This window comes from Zonotrichia albicollis, chromosome 1 (assembly GCF_047830755.1).
Source record: "Zonotrichia albicollis isolate bZonAlb1 chromosome 1, bZonAlb1.hap1, whole genome shotgun sequence".
NCBI classification, from domain to species: domain Eukaryota; kingdom Metazoa; phylum Chordata; class Aves; order Passeriformes; family Passerellidae; genus Zonotrichia; species Zonotrichia albicollis.
The window spans coordinates 48,691,370-48,713,227 of record NC_133819.1 but is presented as its reverse complement, the minus strand read 5'-3'; the positions used below and the strand labels follow the sequence as shown (position 1 = coordinate 48,713,227).

Sequence of the window (21,858 nt, the reverse complement as noted above, 5' to 3'; positions counted from 1 at the left end):
TACTAATTTGGTAAAACAATTAAAGTAAAGAGTGGTATGATAGTCAGTTACACAATCATGACGTTACAAGCTCTTCATACAAAATGTGTGCAGGATTTTACAACACTCAGAGAATTAACTATTAACCAGCCACTCCACACCCATTTCAAAGGCAACCTGCAAGTTCACCATAAGATGTTTTTGAGCCTCTTAGCAGGAAAGAGCAGATCACAACACTTGTGGGGAACCAGGCAGAATTCAGTTTTCTGATTCTCACCTGTCAGGTTGCTGGGCACTCAGAACAGTCCTTGCAGGGGGCAGACCCCATGTGCTGGCCATGGCTGGGCTGTTCTAGGCTGGACCATTAGGGAAGGATGCTACTGCCAGGGCTGGAACCTTCAATTGCTGTTGCTCTGCCAAGATCTCTGTTGCCCACAGCTGCCCTAATTCTCCAAAACTGTGGCTCTAATGAGTCACTGCTCATTGCTAAGAGGATGATTTTACAGCAAAGCCCAAATCTTATTTGCTGAGTGAAGAAATTACCTTTGCACCTGGAGAATTCCTCCAGCACTGAAGGGGATGGTCTAAGACACTGCTGCATTTTAGAAAGCAAGCTTCTGGAAATAAATTCTTCTACTTACCTGCCAAATCAGCCCTCTGAGCTGTGTATTTTCTTGCTTCAATCTCTGTTGTTACTGCCACTGCCTCAAGAGCAAACAGTGTTCTCTTTTTGATCCCTGTAATCGTGTTAGTGACTACAGGCCAAATAATGGGTTCTACTGGCAGACCCTTAAGACACTCTTTTGCTCTGAAGCAGCTGTACAAATAGCATTGCAGCATTTCATCTTTATTGTCTGCTAAGGATTTTGGTATCTTATATGCTCTGTTTCAAAAACATAAAGACCTTTTCCCCATCTAAGTTCTAGTCCTGAAGATTCACTGGGGATTCAAAGAGAAGCTGATTATCTTTTTTTTTTTCTGACTTCTGCATAGTTATTAAGAATACAGAGGCTGCAGGGCAATTTCTGCTCTGGCTTTCATCTGTATAACCCCTACTATCTTGTAAACTTGCTTTCACTTCCACACACTGATTATTTGAGGTGAAGGGGGCCTGCAAGGCAGCTCCAAGTAGCAATTGTGTTTCTAAGGGATGAGTCCAGAGGGGAATCTGGTGTCCTCTCCCAGAGCTACAAGGCACATCTCTGACTTGGACCCCATCAAATCACCTCCAAACACCTGTACAGATCCACTAAACAACTATTTTTTTTTCTCACTTTCCAGGATGTAAGTATTGCTATTGGAAACATATTTGGGTTGCTTTTTTCTGTTTTCTTTAAATGAAAGAGTCATCTCCACCAGCCATATGGAGTGGCACCCGCTCAGCAAAGCGTATCTGGTGGGAAGCAGATCCATTCAACCCTTCACAATACAGACTTCAATTCAGCAGGGAAGAGAGCTGACAAGCACCTTTGCAGCAGATTTAAATCAGAGGCCAAACCTCAAGCAATATAAAGCAATCTGAGGCAGACAGCAAAGTCACGCTGACCTTCTGCCAGCAGTACTGCAGACCCAAGCGTGACTTCAGGTGCTGCATCCTCAGGAATGACGGCACTGGGGGAAGCCAACAGGCTCTTCCCAATGGCTGCCTCTGCTCTGCTGCTGCCTGATGGAGAGTTGTCACTATGACAACCTACAGGTATAGTATGTGCATGATAGTGGGAGCTCCAGATGACCCAGATTGCGTGTGCATGCCTCAGAGCGGGGCTTCCCTGCCTGGGAGGGGAGCAAGGAACACGTGGATCCACAGGTAACTCTCCCCTGACTCTGTCTTGTCATTTGCTAGCAAGTGTGGGATGTGGGCAAGGTGGGAGCCTTAGAGACACTGAATAGCTAGGATTTAAAATAATCTTTTCTGGGACAAGGAAAAAGATTAATTTTCCTCTTCTTTTTCTAGAACCCTTTTGCTGGGCTTCTCTTTCTTCAGTAAAAGACATGAAAGAATATAAGGGTACCCTTCAACTCTGTCTTCACCAGTCTGTTAAAAGGTAAAATATTTCCAAATTTCATATACACTGCCTACCTCTGTGTGTGTGTGTGTGCATGTGCATGCACACGTTACTTTCTTTCACTACTATGACAGCACATGCTCCTCCAGTGCTATTCACAGCCTTAGAAATACAACTCCTCCCTCCAGTGCCGTGCGTGTGTGTGTGTCTGTGTGTGTGTCTGTGTGTGTGTCTGTGCGTCTGTCTGTGTGTGCGTGGCTCGGGCTCGCTGCTTCAGCTCACTCCCCTCTGATGGTGGGGCTGGCGGTCACGACGCTGCTCCACACCTCCAGGCTTCATATGGAGGGGAGGAGTGCCGGGGGAAAGCAGGCACACAACTGACCTACAGAACCATCGATAACTTACTCCCTCGCAGCACAATCGCATAGGAAAGGGGAGGGAGGAAGGAGGGGAAGGAGGAGGAGGAGAAGGGGGTAAAAAAAGAAAATCCAGAGAATTCTAGTCTGGCAAATATAGTGAAACCAAGCGGTCGGAGTTCATTTGCTCTAGAAGAGCAGAGAAGAAAGAGGACGCTAAATGAAAAAAGGCAAGAACCATCTGTAGCTTTTTTTTTTCCCCGATAGTAGCGGTGTTTTAGAGGTAAAATGATTCCTCCGAGCAGCACGACTGAAGTCAGCGTGGACAGTGTGGAGAAAGAGAATGAAGTGGAGAGCACGGAGCAGCCCCCCTCTCCAGCATCCACTACCAGCCAGGAATCAAAGGTACTCAGAGAATGAGATTTATTTTTCCCCTCTTTCTTTGTTTTGAAAAGAGATGTATTGCTTTGATTTTCATTTGGAGCCCTGTGCCAGGAGCAGCGGCAGAGTGCAATGAGCCACCTCTGACTGCGGTGCCTGCTCCGACACTCCTGCTTCTGAATTCTGCCTGTCATCTCAGGAGTCTAAGCTGGGAAAATACCTGCCTTCTGACATGTTTGGGTTGGTGGATTTTTGCCTGTGTTTTCCTCTCCTTGTTACGGTGACATCCTGGGGTAGCGACGGGGCTCAGGGAGGGAGTCGCTGTCAACGGGAATTGTTAGCTATTTTCACACCAAATATCAGATCACTTAAAGGGTTTTTGTCGGGAAAATTTATTTTCCTCAAAGGTTCAAAGAAAATAATTTTGTCTGGAGGCTTGGCGTATTTCACCTGACTTTACTTCTCTGGCAGACTCATCAGTGAACTTTCACTGTTTAATGAGTCTCTTAAAACAGGAGATAAGTCACAGTTTTATCACAACGCGTGTACATCACAAAGAAAAGGATTTTTGTTTTCACAGCCTTTTTTCTGTTTGTGAGTTTTTCAATGTGGTTCAATTTACCTTACTGAAAATCAACTTTCAGCTCAAATGGCGTGGCCTCTGAATTTTTAATTGACTTGCATGTGAAAAGTTTTTCTGACTGCCAGGCTGTTACTTGGAAGACAGAGAGGCAAAAGGCAAAGTAGTAAGCTTACATAATCAAAGTTCCTTGCAGCTGACTTGGATAATATATTTTCACTGATCCTCTGTTACTTATGATTGATACCATGATAGAACCTGACAAATCTTTCTGTGAACTTCATAGTGATGCTGTGTACACATGTAAAAATAGGGAGGTTCTTGTCACTAGGAGCTTACAGGTGGGTAATGCCTCAGGAGGTGTGAGCGAAACAGCTGCTTGACAGGGAAGCTCTTGTGCTGGCCTGAGTTTAGAGACAGTGGCTGCCTGGGTCTCATGTAGAAAGATTGCTACATTGTTCTGCAGTTACAGCTTTCCACTTTCCAGAGAGTGAGTTCAAATTATCTCTCTGTGTGGGTAGAGTTTTGACGCGGGCTTTGGGCTTCTTTATTTTATATATGTATTTAGAAGCTGTACTCCAAGGAGGAGAGCTGAGGTATTCCCTGTGTGATACAACCTCTTTAAAAGAGAGGAGCTTTTCCAGTAATAAAGCATACAATATTCACTGTACCCATTTAGCGCTACTGGAGTCTCCCTGGTTCATGGAAAATGAAAAGTAAATGGATTATTGGTATAAGCCTGGGCTCTGAAAGGATATGGTACCTAAATCCCACCCCCCGAGAGTCCACTTCTCTGGAATTACTGAAGCGTTATATGGGCAATGGAAAGCTTTGCCCCTAGTGAGGTCCCAAAAGTAGCTGCAGCCTTCACTGCCCTGCCAGCACCAGCTGCTCGAGTGCTGTGGGCTGTGCACGGGGCCAGGTGGGCTGTGTGCTCCCCGTGATCCCAGCTGGGATCCTCACCGTGTGCCAGAGTGGCTCAGCAGCTCCATGTGCCACTTGGTGACAACGGTGCTTGAGGGACTCTCCCGCTGGGTCGCGAAATGCTGTTCCCAAAACAGGCTGGCATGGATCCAAAATTCAGAGAAAGTGAAGAGCTGCTCAGAGGGTTCCCTCTTGCTGTTTGTGCACCCATGTGCTTCCAAGGATGACAACAGGAATTGGGCACATCTGGCAGGAGAACAAATAGGCTGCAAACTAGTTTATAATCAAACATTATCATCATCAATTTTTTTCAGTCTTTTGAGCATCTGAAGAAATACACTGGAATATGCAAAAGCTAAGAATATCTCTATCCATAGCAAACAAATAATCTGTGTATTCACATTTTAGAGCTGCAAATATGATCAGATAGCATGATGTATTGTCATTGCAATAGATAGAGTCAAAAGAGCCCTCTGATTACTGGGGTAATAAGCTTTCTTTTTTTGGTCCAAGAAAACAGGAGGATGGAAAAAATTCTGTGATTTCATAAAGATATTGTTTATGCTTGGGGTTTTTTTTATTTTCTAAGATAACTCCTAAGGTACTTCAGAAACTAGAGTCTGACAGAAGCCTAGGTCAGTGCTTTCATCCTGTGATGTCCCATGCTGAGGGAGCTATCCTGTCATTCACAGGAAACTAGGCTTTCTTCAGGAACACCCTGTGCCCATGTTAACAAGTTCATGTCTGCTGCATTTACTGCAAAACTGTTTGTGCAGTATCTAATTAGCCCACAACAACTTTTTTTCTGTGGCAAAACACTTCAAACTTGACATTTTTTTTCTCTGGCAAAATTCTCCACCTATTATGAACTCCAAATATACAAACAGAACCAACATGGATAATAGCAACCTCCAAAATGCCTTTGGAAACACTTCAGCAGAAAAGCAATTTTGAAAAAAATGATGTAGAACTAATAGCTGCAAGCTTCATCTAGTCCAGTGTAATCATAGACATTGGTGGCACATAATCCCTGCTCATATTAAAGTCCAGAAATGAGTTTCATCTCTCACCCTCCAGAGTGCACTTAGAAGATGACAGAGAGCAGGTACAGCGACTTCTGACTAGAGCTGAGTTTGAGAGGCAGAACTTCAGGCTGCCACCAAGTAGCTGAAATTTGGAAGGATGACTCTCATGTTAGTCACACACCTCTGTTGCAGGCAAGCAGCTCACTCTTAAACACATGCTAAAGCCTCCCACCACCTTTTCCTGTGGATTAGGAGCACAGCTGCAGGTGAGCATGCCCTGGCTGTTGAAAGAACCATCCTGTGGTACTGTATGTACTGCTACTCTGCTAAAAACCCTAGAGCCTGAGTGGCTAAGAATCTTGCAGAACTAATAATTAATTTATTAAACTAATTTATTGGCTCTTGAAAGCATTTACTTCACACCTCAGTATGACTTGAGTGGATACTTTAAAGTTTACCAGGACAATGACTTTAGGAGGGTACCAATGACAATTGCAATTGCTAAATTTTTTACATTTATGTAGTTGTAGTTATGGCCCTCACCTGTTTGGGACATTTACATCTGGTTTCCAAGAGAGCAAATTACTAGTTTGCCAAAGCCTTTTGTAAATTTACAACTCAGCAAGGGAGGAAGTCATTAGTTAATAAATCCTGAGGGAAAATTTCTTCTGGGTGGTAGCAATTATAGACATATTGCATATTTATTTAACCACTAACTTAGCAATATAAGCAGAAATCTAGTGGAAGTAGAGATCATAATCCTGATGTGTTTTATCTAAATGTACCTTGGAATTTTGTAAAGAAAACTAAAATTTGAATAAATATGTGTCCAAAGAAAGGAATCTTACACATGGCATGATTTCTTTGTGTTTTAATGTAGCTGGCACATAATTCTTTATTATTAACTTTATTCTTGTTTTATCTTACTGGCATTTGTATATGAAGAGGAAAGAACCCACTTCTGCTCATTTCTTTAGTTATGAATCAAGTTGTTATCCATCTTCTGTGAGCAATGGCTGGGGTATTCCTAGGAAATAGGATTATCTTTGAAAATTCCTTTAGCAATTTAAGTTTTAGGAGGCACCTGAGCATCTACAATGTTTGAGCTAGTGCCACTAAGGTAGATTAGCACTGCTGATCTTCAAGCTATTAGAGTTCCATGTCAATATGTTAGAAGTCTTTCAGGCTTTCTCATCATTCAATAGGGTTTATCAAGTCCTACCCCTACTACAGCAGGCAATCTGTCATGTAAAAGTTACTTGTTTGAAAATATTGATGGATTTCTGTGAAGATCAATTTTTTTCCCCACAGTTTTCCCATTTCTGTCTACTGTATTTGCTAAAATACAGCTATAATTGTGTTCTAACCCAATGTTATATGTTGTAACAAACATGTAATCACACATGTTTGGAAGGATTCAAAATTTTCTTCTGAACCACGAATTCATGGGTCAAAGAAATTGCTCACACTCAGGTCAGCTTGGTAATTTGAGCAGCTAAAAAAATTGAAGGAAAAAGATAAATTAAATCTCCAAATATATATGGTATCTGGAGTATGTATTTAAAAAAATAAATGAGTCAGCCTCAATCTGACACGTTCACACACTGACTACCTAGTGGACAATATTCAGGGAAATGCAGCCCATTATCTTCAAATTCAGGAGTGGCAATTCAGGAGATGCAACAGTTATTCCAACATGAGCTAACCTGATAAGCAGTACATAAAATGGAAGCTGAAAAGAGTAGGAAGCCAATAAAAGGATTAAGCATTGAAGTTCAAGTTCATTCATTAATATCTCCACATTGATCATGAAGACTGAGCTTACGTATTTGTCCTGCTGGATGAGTAGAGTAATATTGCTTACTTGAGGTTCAAAACCAGGTGTTAGTATTGGATATTGAACTAACATAAGCAGCTTGAAACTCTTTGGGTTGTGTGGCATTTAAATCACACAGAGCTTGTGCCATGCTGTTAAGCAGAGATCTTCCCCACTTAAAGAGTTAATACTTTATGAGGCTGCATAGATGTTACTCATCAATATTTTAAAAGGGCAGGGAGTATGGTGTGCAGTTAGTGTTTCACTCTCCACACCAGTGACAAATACCCAGCATGTAAACTGGTGCTCTAGTCTTCAAAGGAATACCAAACAGCTTAAAAACATCCCATGAAAGGGGAAGAAAGAACAGTTTTCCTTCTCAGTGTTACTTCCATGCCTCTGTTTCAAATGGTGAGTACATGCTGTGAAGGTAAGACTAAGGGAAAGAAATTAGTTTAAGTATTTTTACATGTTTTGCAACAAATTATGAAAAGGAAAGTTTCATTAAAGCAGGAAAGTAATACTCTTACCAATCAATGTCTCCTCAGCAGACTCATTCTTGTGTTTACACTTATTTTGACTTTCTTCTTCTTGTTCTGATTGAAACTCTCTGGTATTGTTTTTACTTTGATATATATGTCAGATAAGTTTCTAGGTACTTTGAGATATCTAAGACAAAGTAGAAATGTGATCAGTTCATTCTATTCACACTTTCAATGGTGTCAAAATGGAGAAGACATCTATTACATTTCTACAACTGAAAATGACTCGACTGAAATCTGGTGTGGTAAGAAAAAAACAAATGGATTTTTAAAATAGTACAAATTTTCACTGAAACAAAACAAATTATTTACACAGCTGGAAGAGAGTTCAGTCCACTATCTCAGTCTCTTACACGTTATTCCTCTTCATAAAGTAATTCTGTTGAATTCAGCTTTTACCACTACTTTTAAACTACTTTGCCAACACCTGTATGGTCTAAAAATGGCTATCCTCTATGCTTCATCCTCTTCTAATTCCAGTATACATTTATTTTTTGCCAGTGTGTGTGGCATTGTAATTTTAATAATATTGCTTTAGTTTAAGTATCTCCTTTCCATTCTTGGTGCAGGTTTCCATCACATAATAGACTTTCATATCTCTTACCAACCTTTAATTTTTATACTAAATAACCTGGGCTGACATAAAATGAACTCTCCATTCTTCTTCTCATTCTGGTAGCAGAGGGGTGCCTCCATTTCAGTATTGAATAATCTTTCTTGAAAAAGAGTGACTGAGTTTGTGCATGGTATTTTCTGAGAGCTTGCACAGTATCATTAATTCCCAGAAACCTTGCTTCTAACCTTTGTGTTTCCTAGTCACCCCTTGGTGAACCAGAGCTCTCCATTCTATTTTTCTGGAATTTCCAGGGGATCCAGGCAGGATACATTTGTCTGTCCTCATCTGCAGCGGTTTGAATCAGGTCTCAGGCACCAAAGTTGGCATTTCCAGGGCTGAACTTCATCACATTTCCCTGACTCCATCCCTCAAGATCCAGGTTTCCCCATATGTGACAATGCTTCCCACCTCATGTTAAAGAAGCTTCACTGTCTGACCATCCAGGAGTCGCTCTGGCACAGTCCCTCTTGGATCACCCAAGCTGGAACCAAGGCTTCTTCCCAGCTTCACATACCACACTCACACAGTCACACCAGGTTTCCTGACCCACCTGGCCCCAGATTTCCCATAGCGCATTTTCAGATGTTTCGACCCTTAAAAAATTTAATCACGGTGCAATAGCAAAATAACAGCTTGAGGTGTTGCCTCCAAGATAGGACCTCAAACCAAGGAAACCCTGGGGGTTTACAGGTAAGTGTGGGAAAGCCTGGAGTCCTCAGCCCTGCCGTGTCTCTGTGTCTGGTCACCAGGCTGTGCCACAGGTCCCCATACCCTTTGTTATGCAAGGGGTCATCAGTTCATGGTCTTGCCTGGGGTCCTGCCACCCAGAGCTCAGTCTGCAGCTGCACACACAGAGCTGTCTGTGCTTAATGCATTCCTCAGCAATGCCAGAGGAAAATGGCCTTATGACCTGCGTAATCTTTGCAAAAAATCCAGTAAGAAAAGTAGAGAGAGCAATATTGACCCTAAACGTATGTCTGTGCTGTTCTTTGAAGAACTCCACCAATGACCAGCCCTCAACCTCTCCTTTCAACAGAATCCATCTCCCACTGAACTTTCCACAAAACTTATTTACAACTTTCCTCCTTTTTTGTCTTGGCTAATAGATTCCCTTTCAGCAACATATTCAATAATTTAAATGAAACCCAAGTAGACACAGTCTACCTTTGACGTAATACATTTTCTAGAAAATTGTCTAGAAAATTGTTCATCTTGTTTATTACAACTGATCTGGGAAGATTTCTCTTTTTTATTGTTTCATTTTGATTTGGTTTCGTCAAATTCTGTTGAGGTCAGATCTACAAATCTGTATTTGCTGTGATCACATTTCCTGCCTCTCAACAGAGACCTCCATTTCACTTTACATCATTTCTGTCTTGATAAAACATGTTAAGGAAACTTGTTTCTAGACTTTCAAAGTAAAATTTAATAACAGAGCTTAACTAGTTTCTTTTCTCACTTTCACCTCAACAGACACATTGAACTGCTTTTTTAATGGCGTGCCATAAATTTCTGTAATCTCTTTCCTATTGTTCCAGTTGTTTTTCCCCAGGATCATGGTTCTGGGAAGAAGGGAAGCTGAAGTGCTTGCTGAAGGTCCAAACCAGCCTTTTATCCTTACAGTCCTTACTGTACCACAGCCTTTTTCTTCTTTTTCTTTCTCTAGCCCAAAGCTGTCCATTGACATCGCCTAAAATACATTTTCAAAGGAATCAGCTTTTCTTGACAATTAATATCTTTTGACCTAAGCAACTGTGATAGAAAGATCCTGTTTTATTTCCACAGCATTTGTCTTACTTTTTTTGTTTTCTTGTTCCCTTCCCTACCTTCTTTGTAGACTTTTTTCTTAGTCCAAATTTCCTTTTCTGAGATAACTATTTTCATGCAGTTTTCCAAGAGCACACATTCACAGAGTCTTTCTATTTATCTTCATTTCATAGTATTAGTATTAGTAGTAACAGCTTTGGAGAAATTATATGTATCTTACACATCCAAGCACATTCAAGGCAGCTCTGCTGTTAAAAGTTTGTGTCCTTCTGTGTCACACTCCAAAGAGTGATACGGTCTAAAATATGCCTCTAAGTATCTGAGAGTGCTGAAGGCCTGAAATTTCTTCAGGGTAATGGAGCACATCAGTTTTGGATTTTTGAAATCCAAAACATGGCTTAGAGGTTCATTTTTGCTGTGCACTTTATTTAATTTAAATGCAAGTAAGTCCTAACCATTTGATAGAAAACTGCAACTCTTTGTAGGACAAGGATTTTGCCTACTGCCTTGGACCCATTGCTGCATACTCCTGATGGGTATGAGATTGCATATTTGATAAATTTATACTCATGTTTGTCAGGCAGAGGACTAGGCTTATGGATGTGAGCGTGAGTTGAATATTCTTAACACAGTACTCAGTCCTGCACAACTTCCAGTTGCATAGGCAAGCAGTCATTCAGTGTTAAATAAGCACTTCCCAGGAAAGTGCTGAAGCATAAGCAAACCTTGCATGTTCATTAGCAAAGAGGACCAGCTGTGAAAATGAGAAATCTATGTGTGAGTGACTGAAATAATTTGAATTTGTTTTCCTTTGACATATGCCTCTGTTGGAGGAAACTCCCTTTGATTCAGTAAACCAATTGAGAGAGTAAATGCTCCTTGTCAGGGAATTTAACTCAGGAACCCTGTAAAATGTATTTACAATGGATGTCTGAAAAACAGATTTCTTGTGTCTCTGACATCAGCAATTAAATGTGACAAATGGCTTGCCCATCTTCTTATTTATTAAAATAAAATGAGTTTCATGTCTGAAGTCTCACATTGCTAGAAGCTCATGAAATTTTTCTCCCTGACAGGTCAGCATTTCTTAGCTGACCAGTTTTTAAGTGATGAGAGTGGTTTGCTAAGTACCATCAAATGCAAGTGTTACTGTTTAGGGGCTGCAGTGGTGTTGAAAATACCATAGCATGAATAATTGTGAGACAGAGGTATTTCCCAGGCACAGGAGGCTGCAAGTTCAATATGGAATTGCAGTCCTTTAGGCAAGTAACAGCAACAATTTTAATGCTTTTCTTTTTTGTAGACATAATATGCTCCATCTCTGAGTGCCATTTAAAAGCTTCATTAAAATGCCACACATGCATTTCTTTATTAATAATGATCATTTTAGCAGTCTAGTATTCTGAACAAAAAAGGAAAATGAAGCTGACCTACAGTAACTGATGATTAGGCTTAACTAAGAAAGGAGAAAAATTAGTATAAACTGGTATTCACAGAGCTATTAAAATATGCATTTAGAATTTTTTTTCACTTATTCATCAGAGTAAGACAAAGAAATGTATGCTTTGGAGGCACAGCTGCAGGTGAGAGGGCAGAGTCAACCTGACAGATTGGTATAGCAAATACTGTTAAATATGGTCTTACAGACAAATGCCCACTACCTCAGTATTCAACTTCTTCATCTCCTCTTTTTTTTTTTTTTTTTTTTTTTTTCAAAAACTACTCATTCATAGTGAGGGGAGACATCAGCTTTTTTCAGCCAAGGGAAGGATCAGATTTCTGGCACAATGCAAACAAGTCACCTTCTAAACTGTCACTTATATAGGTGTACTATTTATCATTGATTTGCCAGTGTTTTCCCTGCCAGTTTAAATTCTGTGGTTCCCAAAATCAAAATATCTTGTGACTGAAATGAGAGTCTAAAAGCCCTGACCCAGCCTCTCTTGCCTTTGTGCATACACTGAGAAACAGCCCTGGACTGGGCATCTCTATGCTCATGAGTGAACAAAACATTCATAATGGTAAACTTGTCAGTGTCCCTGACTGCTGTGCAGTTCAATTGAGAATCCAGGTATTAAGAGGTTTCAGGCTCAAATCCATTTTTAAAATGCACTTGCTCTTATCAGCTAGTATTAGTCGACTCAAGAGGCTGGCATATAAAATTTTTGTTGTATCTCTTAGTGTAGTTATTTATATTATTTATAAGTGGTATTAGATAATTTCTCACTTATGCTCACACAACATCTTTTAATTTCAATTATCTAATTAAGGAATAATTTACAAATAAACATAAGGTGACTTGTAATGATTTGCCAAATATTTCTGATAATGAGCATTCCAGTGAAATGCATGCTTCTGGAGTGCTTTAATAAAAAAAGCACTTACTGCTTATTTTTCAATGTCAAAACATCTGGTCCTGAGGATTTGTTCAGTTTCTTAATTGTGTAAACTTTTGCTAAGGTGCTTTCCCTGATTGCAAGTGAAATTTCCAGACATAAGAGGAGGGGGAAAAATGCATCCCAGGTTACATTGTACAGCCTCACCTGTAATTAGAGACCAACTGCAGGCAGGTAAGTTAGTAGTTCAGTCCTCCTCTGTTATAAATGGAACACAGACCAAAACTGTTTTATCAAAGGTGACTTAGAGGAAGAGCCTGCTTTGTGTGATCTAAATTAGCCTCTCTGAGCAGAAATCTTTTTTCCATTGACCAGAGCAGACAGCTACAGCTGAGTTAAAAGCTCAAATTTAAGTGAGGTGAGCACCACTGAGATTCTGTCAGAGTGAGGTCTTGAACCTTGCCCACAAAGACTGGTCAGCTGTCTGTCGCCCTGCATGGCTAGTCTGTCTGACTTTCCCCTCCCCTGCCCACAGGTCTCTCAAAGACATTCTGAAAAGCTGCAGTTGTTGGGGTTTTTTTATGCCAAAGCAGAACAAAATCATTCAAACTTTGAAAATTTTTGCTAAGCAAAACTGCTGTTTGCAGACAGTCCTGTAATAGAAAACTATGCACCTATGAGATAAAGAGAGCAAAGTGTGAGCCTGTCCAGGCTTCAGAGTGTGAAGTGCTGCTGTTGAGCTGTAGCCATAAGATGAATCATGTACCAGTTTCACGAACTATGGGCACACAGGAGTCTTTGGCAGGTTCACAGCAGTTAGATCTACCTCCTGGAGCTGGTTATAATGACAAATGGATTTCATCCTCCTGACCATTAAAGATCCAGTTAACTTTTGTGCTACCTCGCCCACTCACACTCTGCCTTTCGATGATTCTTTCTTCCCTCTCTGCTCCTATTCTCACACTAATGCTTTAAACCATGACCAGGCTCTCTGATACGAGTCTTTACAGGAAAAACTTCCATGTTCCCAGGCCTAGCCAAGTTTAGATATTTCTGTTAAGAAAATGGACGGTGGTTCTTCTGTTAGGGAAAAGGACCTTTCATAAGCACTGTGTGGATGCTGACACTCAGGCCAGAAGTACTCTTGGAAAAAAAGCAAACCTCACAGTTTGTACTTTCCCTTTCACCCATACTCAAGCTGTACTTGCATTATTCACAGAGGAATGCCTTCAGTTGCATTTAACTTCCTCACATATTCTAGTTTTACATGGCCTGTTCCTCGTGTGTGGATACCTATTTATCCCTTGATGTAAACTCACTGTGTTTTTATATGTCCATGCAGGAAACTATACACACATTTAAACCCTAAACAATGAGGTAGTAGAAAACATTCCTTATGGAGAAGAAATAAAGCCCTCTTCCTATTTTCCCCATCTTTTCCCCTCCTTTTGGGGTAGGTAACTGAGGACCAATACTACTCAAAACAGCCCTTTTCAAGTGCACTGCTGCTGAAAAATCTTTTGAGCTCCTGCCTTCCCCTGAAGCTTAGGCTCCCACAGACTTCTTCAGGCTGCAATTCTGCCCTTAAACAGCACTGGCTTTTTTTAACAGTACCTGCCTGGCATCCAAGAAAAATGCTCTAGCTATCTTCCTTAGAGATTGTCAAAGCTAACATGAATGCCACCAGCTGTAATAGACCTACCTAGCATCCTGCTAGAATGTAGAAAAATTAAAAACATTTCATAAAGGTCCAAAAAATGACATTCAAACCTTAAATGAAAAAATATCTGAATAGAGTGATTTTCCTCAGAGGAGAATGCACCTATGACTAGATGCTGCCATAAGAAGTAGCCACTCAGTCCAGACAAAAAAGCATCAGTTCTTTTTTAAACAAGATGAGAAAGCTAGCCTATTTTTTTTTTTTCTGGCATTGTAGGGAACACACTGTAATAAATACAATATTCCCAAAGTAGCAATAGAGGTAATGTCATTTTGTCTTTACTACCAGCTGCTGAATTCTAGAAAAGGAAAAATCTCCTTTCCATGAGTTAATATCTCACCAGTACAGTCCCACACATAGCCTCTGCTGCATATTAAAAAAAGGAACTGATGGGAGAAAATTGATATAAATCTCAGAATTTAGCACTGCACTTGCTCTTTAGTTCAGCAGTAGACAGTAGCTGTATTTCTGCTGTAATATTTCACATGCCTTATAACTCAGTGTTACTCAGATAATATCAAGAATTCAAGAACTGCACCTACTCTAACAGTAGAATAGATGAGACGAAAGGAATCTTTTCATGGAAAACCCCCCCACTTTTATAGGCTTCATATTCACATTCTTTAAAACTCTTTCTATAAATGTGACTTTCCTTTCTTCTTCCTTTTATGTCCCTTGTTTCCTGCCTGTCTGAATCCCTCATGCAGCCCCATGCAATATGCTGCTCCTCTTGAAGTCACAGATAGTACTTTTGTCAGACAAGGCTTCACAGTTTTAAGATCCCTGACTTTCCTATCAAAGCAGTAACTCTTATTAAATTAAACAATTGATAACTTATGTCAATGACAACAGCTTTTTTCTCTTGCAATACCAAAATTATGAAGCTTCATTTATTAGGTGAATACAACATCATGACAGTATTACAATTTTTTTGTTTTCAAAAACATTATTACAATTACTAGATGTTTTTGTGCAGAATTGCATTAGCAACAGCTTAAATTTAGAGAGTTTTGAGGAACTTTAAAAAAGTCTTAATAGTCAGAAAAAATTTAGGTCTTCGGAAAGAGTTACAGTCTTATATTGTCTTTTCTACATATGGTATCCTGTATGTAACCATCTTTTTACACAAAACCAGCTATCTCAGTATGAAACCACATTTTTACAGTTCAGTCATTATAATCTTGAAATTTTGATAGAGGTAATTTGAGAAGGAAAATTGTGCAGCTGGTGAGGATAAAAATAAAATGGTTTTGTTTTGCAGGGTTGATCTTGAAACAGTAGCTGGCTGAAGATTTGTTCAGCAGCTTGGAGGTTTAGGAAAAAATATAAAAGAAATGGATTAGCCTGAGGCAAAAGGAGTCAAAGATAGATCATAAATCTCATACTTAACAACTCTTGCTAACTAACATCTCCAAATATACGTGTTTACATTGTCAACTTCTTGAAGCAGTGTTTAGGCCTTCAGATGTCTCCAAGAAGTGCCAAGTAACTGTGTGTCATCTGCATGACAATATCATCACCGAGTTAAACAGATTTTCCATGTGGAGAATTGGCCTATTCTTTATGTAGGACACTGAATGCAGTTTTTGCTTGGCATGACTAAAAAGTCATAACAAAAAGACAAAAGACAGAGTTAGACAGAAACTTTCTGTAGCAGTAAAAGACTCATTGGAAACTGGTACTACAAGCATAATTTTACCCAAAAAATTTTTGAAATGCTTTTTGAAAATTAGAGAGCTACTAGAGTAGATTTGTTTAAAGGAATAAATGCATATGTAAGTTGCACTTTGAGAAGAGCTTTAATGAAAAATGTACCAAATCTGGACTGGATCTGAAAGTAAACATATTTTTGTCCTGGTGGACAGTAAGATAACTGGATGCAGAACAAATGACAAGGAAAATGTTATCAAGGTAGAAAAAATTTTAGTTGACACAGCATTTGTTATGTATGTGGTAGCTGCTGTCAGACTTAATAACTGAAAATATGAGATGGAGGACACCCTGTGGGTTCCCAGGTAAAGCATGAGGAAACCCAGAGGACTAACTAGCTTTGCTCTTTGTGTGCTACCAGCTCTGCCCCCAGATCCAGGACTTCATGCCAGAGTGGTTTCAGGGCAGCAATGAAACAGCAATGTGCACCAGGACTGTATGGATCCTGTCAGATTTGTGGTGCCTAAACTAGCACTGTCAGGGTGGCCAAATGCCCTGGCTGGCAAGAAGCAGTGTTCACACAATGAGACGTTATTAGTCTTCAGGAGGAGCAAAAGGAAGATAGAAGGCAGGAAATTTGGTACCAGATTGCAAAACTATGTGAAAGAAGAGGAAGGGAACCATGAAAAAGCAAATCGGAAGGGAACCAACAAACTGCGCTAATATTCTGTAAGGTGTAAGTTCCTATGCCATCTCTCATGGAGTTGTGTTTGAAATGGAAACATGAAAACAAGTTGTAAAATTTGTATCTGAATCCCTGTTTGAGAATAGGCAGCACAGAAAGGAGTGAAGAAATCTGTGGGACAATGTAAGACAAAATATTGGCCTGTGGGCTTCTTTAAGTTTATAGTCTATACAGCACCCAAATTCTTGCATTTTTCATGTTCTAGCTCTTTCTTTGACTGAAAAACAAAATAATATCATCTCAAAGTTAAAGCACAGTAGCTAGGCAAGAATTGGACAGAATGTATTCACACAAAGTATGAATTGATACAATTGCCCAGGAAGGACAGGAGAAGCAGAAGCATAATGTCACCTGGATCTAGCTATAATTGGTTTCAGAGCAGCACAGTTTAGAAAAGAGTAGTTTAAGAAAAAGAGGATGGAACTGAAAAGGTAGATAAAGTCAGCCAGGTAACAGAATGCCAAATGTGGCCAGGTGTTTTTTCATGCTGCCTGCAGAAATCCTCTATTTTAAAATATGAAACACAGAATAAAACCTTAAAAAATATATTTTTATTTCAAAACATACAAACAACAAAAACAACTGCAATAACCCATCCAAACCCTGAGCCTTTACTGAGGATACATGCTCACTGAAGTCAGTGGGAGTTAGCAGTAAGCAAAGACCTTTAGGATTTGGCCCAGTGACAATTATTTTGTCGTGGAGCTGAGCACTTACATGTTTTCATTGCAAAGCAATTTTAACAGTGTAAGTTTTGAGCCCCAGAAGTAAGAGTGGAAACACTGACAGAGTATTAACTGTAAAAACTCCCAGCAGGTCTCGGACTTCTTTTTTGTTTTATGACACAAATGTGATAATTCAGTATGTGGGTTGTGGTGTTCATGTTAAGTTGCCCTTAGTTAGTATCAGCGTCTCTGCAAGATGTATTTCTATATTTGCTTCAAGAGATAAACTACTATTTAAAGTATTATAAAACATCTCTGTTAACAAAAAATAAAATAAAAGAAAAGTAAATAAAATTTATTTGTAAAACATATAAACATATTAGTGGAGACTATTGCTGTAGGTAGCCCAGCATTTTTTAGCAGAACACTGTTGTGTTTTGGGTTGTTTTTTTTTTTTGAGGTCCAAGGGTGTCATACTGAGACAGAAAATCAGCAGGGAAAATGCACATTTCATAGACGTACAGACATGAGATACAGTCAAGGACGATTAATCTTACATTCACAATCACATTTGTTCCAGATTATTCACAAGAAGGAAAAGAAACAAAACTCAGGTCCTATTATGATCAATCTGGAAGACTCTCAGCAGGTAGTTACCGGTGTAGTTTCTTTCACCTCAGCAGGGCTGCCTGGATTTACATCACTCTGAAACCCAGCCTTTTAATCTCTTAAATTTCATTGTGCCGCATCCACCACAGCAAAGATTAATGAATGACTGAATCAGGAGTTACCAAAGGGTTCTAAATGTTCCATTTAGAAGCTGAAATGGAAGAGAGCTATCCAAAAAGAGATACAAAATATGGGATTCCCAGAAGGGACTCAGAGATAACAGTCCAAATGCCTTCTACATCCAGAGGCAAGAGATAACAACATCCTGATGGAGACAAAGTATGGAGATGACTGGCTGCTTAGCAACCAGGTGCCTGAGGTGGACCCCAAAGTATAAAACAAGATGTTGTAAACACTTACCTTTCTTGAAATTGAAAGTACAGGCTGATTTTTCTTATTATTTTTATGGAAGGACTGTTCCTAACCTTCTCTTGCTTTCTTCATGAGCTTTTATTTTGGTTTCAGGAGGAAAAAATTGAGACAGTTCTATTGTCAGACTATGAAGGGGAGCTACATAAAAGTCTGCACCAGACGCCTTTTGTAAACTGAATTATAAAGGATGTCCTGCAGCTGTTGCCACCTATGTGGAAACAGTTATTTAGCAGCAGGGAGAATAGAATCATGGATATTGCTGCAGGATTTGTAGTCTTTGCTCCTGAGAGAAGCAGCCTGTCTTTTGTTAGGTGAGACAGCAGGGGAGATCAAAGAGACAAAATATTTTGCAACCCTGATATTTGATAATGACTGAAGTGTTCTTTAGTTTGATTTGCAAAGTGTTTTGTTTTATGCACATGTTGACAAAGGAGGGAGAACTGATGATCAGTGAGCTCAGCAGATCTTTTTTGGGGACTGATAATCTGATTTTTATCAATTGGATTACAAACTTTGGAAAGCTACAGTACAGATTCTCTGAAAAATACTGTGACTTGCTATCTTGAAATACTGCAAATTTGAGAAAGATTCTCTGCTGAAAGCAGGCTGAATGCAAACCATGGCTGAGGGTTATTACAAGCATTTTCCCCACAAAAAATAAACTTGAATCAAACCTGTTAGGAAGTGTGAAGAAATACTGATAGACACTAGACCTCATTAAGATAATGCAATATGCACTCCTTTCTTTCTAGATTGCTTTATCTAATACAGTTTGGTTAAAAGAAATCCAAGGAATACATCAAAATAGAGATGTTCAAAAACATAAAAGCAAAAATTATGCTAGATATACGATTTGAGAATTTGGATGTGGATTTTACTCAGTTTTTGATTAAAGAAAAGCCTTGCATTTTTCTTCATTTTCATTCATACAAATATTTATTTTGCATATGTTTCCTCCTTTTATAAACTATTTTAAACTTTTTAAATGACTGTGAGTTTGTTGAAGTTACAGTAAAAATATAATTTAGCAGGGAAGGTATTGTGAGCTCAGGGTAAGTCACAATTATAGACAATCTAATAGAGTGTCTACCCTTTTTATGTCTTAGGACTCAGTAGACAGTTCTGAACATAATAGAGAAAAGAATTTCCCTGAAATTTGAAGTCAATTGATACACTTAATAAATTGTATTTCCTCAAATCTATCACTCACTGGACTGCATTACCTTATTCTGTCATATGTGAAGCTGAATTTGGAAGACATATAAAGGAAATCAGATTGCATAGGAGCCTTTTCATATTTTCAGGCCTTAAAACTTCATGTCCTTTATCTCATGTTTACCTCATATATTTGCCAATCCTGGTTCCTTGAAGAGTTAGAAGACGACACACATTAAAATGTAGGATAAGTTCAAACCAAATGCAGTTGTTAGTTGAGGAGCAATTGTTGAGAACCAGGTGAATTTTTAGCTTGGTTTAAACCAAACCAGAGTCGTAGAGAATGAACAGCTCTGCTAAGCAAAGTGCCTGTTTGGCTACATGTGCAGGCTGACCTTTGGATAATTCAGAGGTCTGCTAACCAGGGATGCAAATGCCCAGCTGGCAAGGATGCAGTACATCAGGAGAGAGCTGAGGATATGGGATCCACACAGACATTTGTGAGGGTAGTGACACCTGGGCATCCCTTCAGATTTCATGCTTTCAAACCCTGAGGCTCTTTCCAAGGATTTTTGCTGCTACGCTCTGTCACGCCAATCAGAGCATTTCATTGTAGTTTAGGACTCTATGTGTGAAACAAAATCACAGAAAGAGGCCTGCCTAGAAAGGTTTATATTCTTAATAGGTCTGAGAATCCATGAACAGATTTAAAAAATAATATAAGACAGTGAGGAGAATCCGAGGACAATGATCAGAGCTGTAAGAGCCAAACAGAATAGCTGAAGGTACACAATGAATCACTAATAATATTATTGGTAGGTATTATGAAAAATGGCTCCTCTTTGACTATTTCAATACAATATTCAAACAGAAAGATTGAATTATTTACTTTTTAGAACACCAACAAGCATACTTGTTCTAACAACAGCTAAGCAACCTGTTTGGGAAAGTACACAAATATAATATGTAGCAGATTCTGCAATAATGAACACTCCCTCTTTGTCTGTAGTGGATTAAAAGGATACAGCTTCAGAGAAAGCTGGCTAGAGCAAACACATCTGCATGATAGGGCCAGATTCTCAGACTGTATAAATCATCTGCAATTGAAGTCAGTTTAGCTAATTGTACTAGCAGAGTACTTTGACTATTTATTATTTAGAAAGAAGACGGTAGAAAAGAAATCAGCTTTGCTTACAAGTTTTATCATGGGTGCTTTGCCAATAAACAATACAACCCCTTAAGTATTAGAAATAGCCTTTTATCTTGTTAATGTTATAAGACATGATACTCCTCTCATCAGCAGGCAAACACACATATTGTTTATGAAATTGCATACTGCCTTTAGGCATGTTATAATCTTATTTTTCCTCATTAAATGTCAAGGCAGAGCATTTTCAACTCAAAATCTGTAAAAAAACCCGCTCTTGTCTGTCCTCAAAAATCACTTGCTTTTGTATCTCTCGGTTTTAAGAAGAAAATCATTAGCCTTCCTGCTCACAAAAAGTAAGCACTCCTATTTGAGCTGGTTCCCTGTTGGCTCCAGATCAGCACAGCTAGCTGGGGCCCAGAAATGCCGCCAGGGTAGCTTAGACCCTGGTAACATCCAGTCCTTCAACAATGCAAGTAAACAACTGAACTATGTCCTGAGAGTTGCTAATACAAATTGAATGTTCCTTGACCCAGAAAATGGACTGTACTCAGTAGAGGAGATCGCATTCATCAAGGCTTTGTTCTCTCCCTTATTTGAAACACTTTTGGTCTGAGTCCCTTTTGGTCATAGCCCCTGTACCTGACATTGTCTCTAGCAAATCTACACAACATCATCTGAACCATGTGTGTTGAAGTCCTTCTTTGAAACCAATATGAGAGTCAAATAATTTGGAAATTTGCTCTAAGAAGCTGCAAGGAAGGAAAAATGGCTCCTTACAGAAGGTGGATGTTTATCTCACAGCAGAGTGAAATCTGTTGACAGAGCATTTTTAGTCTGCGTACTAAACAAAATAGCTACATTTTATAAGGCTTGCAGGATTCAAGCTGGCTTGATGGCTCATGCCAGCTCTGTTAATACCCTGAATTACTTGTAGGGAATCTAATGATACTGTTACACCAGTGTAAAGAAGGGCTGGAGAGCAGCCAGCAATATTTTTTTTATTGCTAGTCCAGTAGCAATATAGCAAACAGCTGATGTCTGAAAATAAGGGCTTGGTTATATGGTGAGTCAGTGAATTCGGGTTGATAAGTAGGACTCATTTATTAATTTATGCTGGAAAATAGTCAAGAGTGGAAATGTACAAACAGTCTCCCCATAGGCCCCACACTGCCCAGGAGCCTCTGCTGCTGGCAGGGATGGCTGGCAGTGACAGAGAGGGCAACAAGACCAGGCCTGTTGGGAAACCACCTGATGTGTGCACGCTGGGTGCTCAGCAGCCCCTGCTCCATCCTTCCCAGCCTCTTCTCCTGAGATAAGGGCTAATGTAGGCAGGCTGGAGAATCAAGGGGAAAATTGTTCCTAGATGTCAGGGAGCACTCAGGAGCCTGAATAAAGTACTCTGCG

The 21,858-nt window shown here is 39.6% G+C and overlaps 1 protein-coding gene across 6 annotated transcripts in view; it reads left to right on the top strand.

Annotated features, from left to right (window-relative positions):
• The first annotated feature begins 1,454 nt into the window (after positions 1-1,454).
• Positions 1,455-21,858, top strand: part of STAC (SH3 and cysteine rich domain) — a 73,160-nt gene continuing 52,756 nt past the window's right edge. Inside the window, exons 1-3 of one of the 6 annotated variants that reach the window (XM_074540656.1) lie at positions 1,455-1,675; positions 1,934-2,024; positions 2,612-2,746. In XM_074540656.1, coding sequence (XP_074396757.1) covers positions 2,630-2,746 — 117 coding nt within the window. In that variant the 5' untranslated portion in view covers positions 1,455-1,675; positions 1,934-2,024; positions 2,612-2,629. Of the gene's footprint in view, positions 1,787-1,933; positions 2,025-2,608; positions 2,747-2,832; positions 2,963-7,339; positions 7,479-21,858 lie in introns of those variants that run through there. The other 5 variants (XM_074540649.1, XM_074540639.1, XM_026792716.2 and 2 more) reach the window with 5 other exon arrangements.